Raw genomic sequence first — 8,423 nt, 5'->3', positions numbered from 1 at the left:
ACAGTATCACTCAACTGTGAACCATCCTCTGATGGAGGACCGTCCTGTGGGTTGCAGAAGAGCATGTCCTTAGCAAATACACGATGAAGTATTTAGGGGTAAAAGGGCAGAGGGATCTGCATTTTATTCTCAAACTATTCAGCATGTGTGCGTGTGTGTGTGTGGGTGTATACAAAGGAGAGAGAAAGAGATAAAGATTAAAGATTAAGCAAATGTGGCAAAGTGTTACAATCAGTGCAAAATGTTACAATTGGTATATCCGGCGCACACCCAGTTCTTTGTGCTATTCTTGCAACAATTCAGGAAGTTTGAAATGATTAGAAACAAAAAAACTGAGCTGATAAAAATTCAGCCAGAAACAAAGCCCCCAGATGGGTAGCAATAACCCACAGCCCCACAGGAAGGGGAGTCAAGGCGCCGTCAGGACAGGGCTTCCTAGCTACCAGGTGTGGCTCATGAGTCCCCAGGTGGCAGAGGTACCAGGGCTGGGGCATCACAGGCTCCTCGGGTCCTAAGACTCTGCTAGCTGGGGAGCCTAACCCTGCTGTGCTGATCTGAAAGGGACGGGGACGGTGTCTGTCTGTTCTTGGGGAGACTCAGCGCCCGGCCCTGGCGGCACACACGTGAACATGCAGCACGTGGTTCCTAGGGCTCCACTTCCCACGTCGGCCCCACCTCTCTCCCCATGTCTTTGCGCTGCAACATCTGATACGTGAAGGTAGTTCAAGGACACCAGGGAAACCAGAGGAAACTTTCCAAATTCTGGTGCTCATCAGACTATTAAATTTTTTTTTTTCAGTTTCCGAGTGACTTCAGAGTGTTATTTGGGGAAGAGCGTGGTTGCAGTTTCTGCCCACAACACAATTCTTCAAAGATGTGGGCTTCAACGATGGGGAGCACCTGCGTCAAAACACAGCCTTCCGCTCTCTGGCCACGGGAAAGCGGTCCCGGGCGGGAGAGTCTGCAGCCCGGGGCGGTGGCCAACAGGAAAGCCACACCCGGGCGGAACGCCGGAGCCCAGCATGAGCCAAGACAGGCCGGCGGTGGGCCAGCTGGGCGTCTGGGCGGCCCAGGAGGGCTGGGGGCTGGCGTTCTTTTACCGCGTGCTCTGGGCACTTAGAGAGGGCCCGGTGACCTTGGCCACCCCACCCCCAGAGGACCGGCTTCCCTCAGGAGGGAGTACACTCCAGGGAAAGAGCACAGGAGGCCCAGGAAACCCTTTAATCAGGATTAGCGGTCCTCAGAGGTGGAATCCCAGTCACCCAGGCCTACCCAGCACCCACCTTCGAGGGCATCCCAGGATGGGGGCTCATGGTGCAGGGAGGTGGCGTCTTTGCTGCCCCTTATATAGAGACATGCCCCACCAGCTTCCACCTAAAGAGACTGGCTCCCCCTTTAGACCCACAGAGGTGGGGGCCTCCTCACACATGAACCTCACACCTTGGAAGACAAACATCGATCCGGCAGCTCCATCTGAGAGTTTTCTCCATCATCCTCAGGTCCCTCAACCACCCCTTCTGTTGGGACAAGTTCTACGTTACCCACGTCTCAGTTCAGTGTTCACCCGAGCCTGGTCCCTTCCGGGGGTGGCGTGGCCAGTGCCAAGGGGTCCACCAACCCGCTTCATCTGATTACTAGATTTTCCCAATCCCGTTGACTTTTTAAAAGCCGACTCCTTGGCTCCTCGTGGGCCCCGAGGTCAGCAAATGGCCAGAGAAGGTCCCTGACCTGCCCCGACGGCCGCCTCTCCCTCCCTGTAACCAGGGACCCAGAGCTACGTCTGCCGAATGGACTCCCAGCCAGTTTGGGCCCACTGAGCCCTTGCAGAAACCCTGTTCTGTCATCCAGCACCACCCGCCCTCCAGTATTATGACCCTGAAGGCAGGGGCAAAGCACTCTTCCTGGAGGCAGACAGACCAGGGGTACCGTCTGGGCAGGTGACCTCCTGCCCCTCGGCCTCCTCACTTGCACGGGGTGGAGATGGGACCTGCCTGGTGGGGCTGCCTCAGCCCAGCTGAGACAGGGCACCCGCAGGCCCCCTTGAGCCCCCTGATCAGAGCTGAACCCACTACCCGGGGACCAGACGGCCTCACGGTCCCTCGGTTCACAGCCCGGCATGGCCGTCCCCAGGTACAAACCAGCCCTCCTGCCTTCCTCCAACCTGTCCACAGGACACGTCCTGATTCCTGCAAGGATCCAGGAAGCTGCTGTCACAGTCGCTAACATTAAACGTGCCTCCAGGTCCCCAAAATGGCTGCGGCGGGAGCTGGGGCCACACGGAAGGCCTGTTCTCACCACTTCCTCAGCTAGGGACCCCCTGGGGACCCAAGGGCTCCTCTCGTATGACCCTGACTTTTATTGAACAGCCTTCCCTCCCCAAACTACTTTTTTTTTAAATTCTTTTTTTTACATCTTTATTGGAATATAATTGCTTTACAATGGTGTGTTAGTTTCTGCTTTATAACGAAGTGAATCAGTTATACGTATACATATGTTCCCATATCTCTTCCCTCTTGCGTCTCCCTCCCTCCCACCCTCCCTATCCCACCCCCCCATCCCACCCCTCTAGGTGGTCACAAACCACCGAGCTGATCTCCCTGTGCTATGCGGCTGCTTCCCACTAGCTACCTACTTTACGTTTGGTAGTGTATGTATGTCCATGCCACTCTCTCGCTTTGTCACAGCTTACCCTTCCCCCTCCCCATATCCTCAAGTCCATTCTCTAGTAGGTCTGTCTTTATTCCTGTCTTACCCCTAGGTTCTTCATGACAATTTTTTTTCCTTAAATTCCATATATATGTGTTAGCATACGGTATTTGTCTTCCTCTTTCTGACTTACTTCACTCTGTATGACAGACTCCAAGTCCATCCACCTCATTACAAATAGCTTAAATTCTTGATTAATTCAAGACCCTTTAATTCATAGAACCGCAAAAATGAAATAAAGTACAACCCCCCGCTGTCCCCACCTGTGCTTGCCCCTCCAGGCTCTGCCTGCCCCAGTACCCCTGCCCAGAGTCTGAGTCCCGTTCCCAGGGCAGCGGCTTCTTTGTGGTCCAGAGGGGACCAGTCTGGAGACTGGGAACCTTGAGTAAAACTGAGCGGACCCGGAAAGGACCAGAGATATCATTGGGGCCAGCAGAGGGAGGGAAGCCTCGCTTTCACGTGGGGTCCAGCAGTGGTGCTGTGGCGGTGCCCCTCCCCACAGCCCCCCTTTGGCATCCCAGGCAGTAAGCTGTGTCCCGGACTCTCTCTCCCCATCGTGCCCTCAGCAGCCTTGCCCGCAGGCGGCACCAGGCTCAGGGAGAGGCCTGGCCCCCGCCGTCACCCCGTCACCCGCAGGAGGCTGCCGGGTCCCTGCTCCGGGTCACTCACCAGCTTCTGGAAGAGGTCGCCCACGCGCTGCTCGTGGCTCCACTGCTGCAGGCGGGGGAGGAGCCCGTCGTAGAACTCCTTGTGGATCTCATAGAGCTCAGGCACTTTGAAGAAGATGGTCTCGATCTGCTGGCTCGTCAGCACCGGCTGAGAGGTGGTGGCAGCAGCCTTCAAAGGTTTCATGGGCTGGAAGAGGGCACAGGTGATTGGTGGGGCAGCACAGGTGTCAGGGCTCGCCACTTGTCAAGTACATTGTGGTCACGTGACATACATGCTTTTAGTTTTTAAATTCCATTAACAATAAAAATTTAAAGCCAGCTTGGTTTGGTACCCGAGTCTTTCACTGGCATCCACTGCCCCTTGGGGAGGCTCAACCTCCACAGAGGTGGCATGTCCTGCCTGCCCACAGGTGTGTCGAGGATCTTGGGAGGGTGGGCTGCTCCCAGGCTGACCTGGGACCTGGGACGCATGAGCAGAGCTCGCCAGGGCCCACCCTGCCCGCTCAGCACCTGCACCCTCCTCACCAGCAGCAGCGCCTCCAGGTGGCTCAGGTAAGTCTCCTCGCTAGCCAGGATTCCAGACAGGACCCATTTCCTCATCTCTGAGCCCTTTTCCAAGTCCAGCTCACTCTGCAGGAGAAATGGACAAAAGTCAGACCCAGGGGAGGGTGCTTGAGGCGGCCCCCCTCAGAGAGGAAGCCGGCTTGTCAACCTGAGGACAAGCTCCCCGAGAAGGTTCCAGGTGGGATTAAATTAGGAAGGCACGGGGATCCCGGCGTGTCAGCTCGACTGTGGTCGCTGCAAATTCTGGATGGTCATCCAGCTAAGCCAAAGGCCACCCTTGGTCTTGACACCAGGAAACGGGCAGTTTGGAGCTGAGCAGGGCGGGCAAGGCCTCTCTCCACACCTTCTACCCGTGACCGAGGAGCGGCTGTCCTGGAAGAGGCTGAGCCCAGGGGGCGTCGGGCCCCCCACACGGCCATCCCGACTCCTCCTGCAGTTCCCCTCTCCTCTCCCGGGACCTGCCTCGCCGGCGTCTGTGCCACTGCCACCTGACCCTTGGACCGACCAGGCCCGGGCAGCACCACCTCCTTCCCAGCCACAGTGGTGGGGCGGGGGGCTGTGGCCACCTGCCCAAGGGAAACCCCATCCCCTGGGTTCAGGGCTTTTGTCCCTTGAACCTGATCTTCTGAGCCTGCTTTCCAGACTCTGGACCTGCATACATGTGGGCTACGGCAAGGTCCCCCTCTCCTTACTACTAAACGCCCCTACTATATGTGGGGTGATGCTCTGCTGCCTTTGCTTCAGAAGCACAGAGCTGACGCACCCCTGGATGCAGATGCAGGGGGTAGGGTCCAAGATGGCTGGAAGACCACATTCCATCCCTAGTTGTGATGGTGTTATGGGGGCGATGTGTCCCTGGTGCCCGAGAATGTGACTGTGTTCAGAGAAAGGGTCTTTAGAGAAGTAATCAAGTTAAAATGAGGTCACTAGGGTGGGCCCTAGTCCAAAATGACTGGTATCCTTCTAAGAAGAGACTAGGTGATCAAAAGGTACAAACTTCCAGTTATAAAATAAATAAGCCCTGGGGATGTAATGAACAGCATGGTGACTATAGTTAATGATACTGTATCGTACACGTGAAAGTTGCTGAAAGAATAGATCTTAAGAGTTCTCATCACAAGAACAAAAATTTGTAATCGTGTGGTGATGGATGTTGACTTATGGTTAGTGATCATTTTACAATATATACATATATCAAATCGTTATGCTGTACACCTACAACGAATATGCTATATGTCAATGCCTCAATATAAAAAAGAACAAGAGAAGGAGATTAGGACACAGACACACAGAGCGGGAAGACACAGGGAGAAGACGGGCATCTCTAAGCCAAGGAGAGAGGTCCCGGGAAAAACCAACCCTGCTGACTTCCAGCCTCCAGAACTGGGATAAATCAACCTCTGTTGTTTAAGCCACATGGTCTGTGGTACTTTATTACAGGTGCCCAGGAAACTAATACAGATGATGATTCCAAAGGCAATGAAACTGCTGTTTTCATCGACTTCCTGGCCACACCCCTCACTTGCTCCTGGACCACCAACAAGGCAATCTGGTGTCAGGGTGGCCATGCCCGTGGCCTGTGCTCCACCAGGCTGAGGCTGCCCTCCCTCTGCCCGGCCTGTGCTGACTGGCCTCACTGTAGTCTGAGGGAGGTGCCAGACGGCTGGGGCCCTGTGTCCAGAGAAGGGGACGTAACAGCCCTGCACTTTCCGTCATTGGTTTCCCAGGCTGTGGGTGAATGGGAGACAGCTGTGTGTGCACACATGGGGGACAGCCATCAGATTTTTGGCTTAGAGCCACTCCGGGGAAAGGACACCCATGCCCCACACCACAGCCCCCGTCCAGACCACGCTGGGCAGCGGCTCCAAGGGTGGGAGCCTCTGGGGCATAGCGCCCGGAACACACAGGTGCTCCACAAAGACTCACAGAATAAACCAACCAATGACAGGATCCAGAACCGCTGGCTGGGCCCTGGCTTGGCCGCATATTTACGAAGCTCCAAGCGCCCCTCCAGGGAACCCCTGTCCGTGAGACAAGCGGGTCCTGGGGTCTAGGACCATCCATGCAGCCTGCTCTGGGCCCCCAGTGCCACCACTATCAGCACAGATGTGCAGGGTGAAGGGATCCCATCATCTCCTCTCACCTCAGACCACAGAGGCCACGTCGCGAGCGGAGGCGCCTCGGGGAAGCAAGCTCCCAGCGGACCCTGCGCGGACCCTGCACGTGCCTCCCAGCGGGTCCAGAGTGAAGGCTTGTGCGCCCGGCAACAACCCCACTACTGTGAGCACGGCCAGTGGGGCTGCTCCCACCGCCGCAGCCTGGAGAGCCGGGCGGAAAAGGCACATAGGCAGGACAGCGTCCCGCCCAGCTCTCCGTTCCAGAGGGCGCAGCCAGCTCAAGGGAACGTCTGGGTGGGGGTGAGGGCACCTCTCCTCAGACTACAACCTTCTCCTGAGCCTCAAACGGGCCAGTGGCAGCAGACAGGGACGGCTTGGCTTGGCTTGGACACTGGCCCACCCCACCCAGAGGAGAGAGGGTGGAGGGGAAGTGCAGAGAGAGAGCAAAGGCCAGGGCGGGGACCAGCGATGTTTATGACCCCACCTCGGCACGTGCCAGTGCTGTGAAGGGCGCGTGAATGCACCCAGTGCCAGCACTGGGAAGGGCGTGTGAATGCACCCAGTCCAGACGGGAGACCGCGGGAGGAAGCTGGAGGAAAAGGGCGAGTGGAAGAAGGAAGGAAGGAGGCCTCCTCTCACTGCTGCCCGGGAGGGGAGAGGGCAAGGCAACACAACCCTGAGGCTAAAAGAACAAATAAAAAATAAAAAATGAACTGGGTGTGGCAAAACAAGGTAGGGAAGCTGAGGGAGGGACCCAGGGGAACAGAACCGCCACCCGCCAGCCAGCTGCCAGGCCCACCCCCACCCTGGGGTCTGGGGTGATTGGGGTGCAGAACCTGGGCCGTGAGGGCTGGGCTGCTCCTGGCTGGGATGTGGTGGTCAGCACAGCTGCAGAACAAAGGACACCGCTTCCCCCCAGGATGGCAGCCGGGGGTGATGCCCAGACCCTCATCCTTATCCTGACACTCGCTGGCTGGCATTGCATAGTCATGGGTCCAGGGGAAACACTGACAAGACTGGCAGGCACCTCTGAGAACGACCAGGGATGGAGAATGTCACTGACGCTCAGCTCTGCGACAGCCTCGGTCACCAGGATCTACCCTACATGGCCACCTGCATCCTTTCCACAGTGCCCCAGGCAAGGGGGGGGCCTGGCCTCTGCTGACCCCTTACCCACCCCTGGGGACGGGTATGCACGGAGCTGACCTGCACCCCAGGAGGCCACCGAGCCCCCAAGTTGCCATGGAGTCCCCAGGAAGGTCCTCCTGACAGCTCACTGCTCAAAGGGCCCAAGCTCGGCAGCCGGGGATGAGCCCCACCCGGGAAGGTAGGGATGGAGAGGGATGAGCAGGGACCCCTCCCCTGGCTGATGGGGATGAGGCAGCTTTGACCCCAAGACCACCATGCTTTCTGTGGGTGCTAGAAAGTGACAGCTGCATCACCTTCAAACCCATAATCAAAGATGAAAGAAGGAAGTCTCACTGCAGAGCTGACGGGGGACCCAGAAAGTCAGGGCTGTGCCTGTCTCCAGGGGAGTGAAGGGTGCCCACCCTGGGGCTCCAAGCACCTAACCACAGGGCTTCTGGAACAAAACAGTGCAGCCCTCCTCTATTCAAGTCCCCATCTCACCCAGGTGCTTCCTGACACCTCTCTGGGCCAGGTGGCCTGCTGGGGACTGGAGTCCCCAGGCCTGGCAAGCAGGTGCAGCCTCTTGCCTTGTGTGTAACGTGAGAAATGCCTGTGGGCTCCACGAGGAAGGAGGGGGTGAGCACCTGGACCTGGACAGGCTCCACAGCAGATAAGCCCCTCAACTGGGGGCTAAAAGGTGGGGGCAGAACCCCAAGTCAGTGTAGCAGGGGTCTGAGGGCAGGAGCCCAGGGAGAGGTAGGTGGGCATCCAGCTGCACAGGGCCTGGGGCACAGGGAGGGCAGAGCAGCCTCCTTAAGGGGGCTGAAGTAGAGCAAGGTCGTGCCGGGGGAAGACAGCCCTCAGGGACCATAGATGGACAGGGAAGACGGTCCAAGTTCAGGGCTCAGCCGTAAGGATGCTTGTCTGTACCAAGTGACACCCACAATGCAGGAAGAAAGGGGATGCATCAAAAAAAGGCAAGGCAGTTGAGGGAAAGACTGTCAGCTGAGGGGTCGGGAAGGCTTCAGATCTGGTAGCTGTATGGTCTCAAGCAAGTCACTTTGCCTCTCTGAACCTCAGTCTCCTCATCTGTAAAATGGTGAAACTGGCTGTTTGGTAAGAAGCTCCATGAGGGAGGTATGCATTACACATGGGCTCCCCTCCCACCCCCGTTTCAGGACGAGAAGACTGCCCAGCACGGTGGTCTTCAGAAATCAAAAACGCAAAAGAAAGAAGTAGT

General features: G+C 57.1%; 1 protein-coding gene across 2 annotated transcripts in view; it reads right to left on the bottom strand.

Annotated features, from left to right (window-relative positions):
* Window positions 1-8,423, bottom strand: part of BCR (BCR activator of RhoGEF and GTPase) — a 100,327-nt gene that overhangs the window by 41,035 nt on the left and 50,869 nt on the right. For both annotated transcript variants that reach the window (XM_060118630.1, XM_060118631.1), the window contains exons 3-4: window positions 3,900-4,004; window positions 3,376-3,561 (exon numbers count right to left, since the gene is read on the bottom strand). In XM_060118630.1, the coding sequence (XP_059974613.1) occupies window positions 3,376-3,561; window positions 3,900-4,004 (291 nt within the window). The remainder of the gene's footprint in view (window positions 1-3,375; window positions 3,562-3,899; window positions 4,005-8,423) is intronic.

Source organism: Mesoplodon densirostris, chromosome 15, assembly GCF_025265405.1.
Source record: "Mesoplodon densirostris isolate mMesDen1 chromosome 15, mMesDen1 primary haplotype, whole genome shotgun sequence".
Taxonomy (NCBI): Eukaryota; Metazoa; Chordata; class Mammalia; order Artiodactyla; family Ziphiidae; genus Mesoplodon; species Mesoplodon densirostris.
This window is presented reverse-complemented; position numbering and strand designations above follow the sequence as displayed.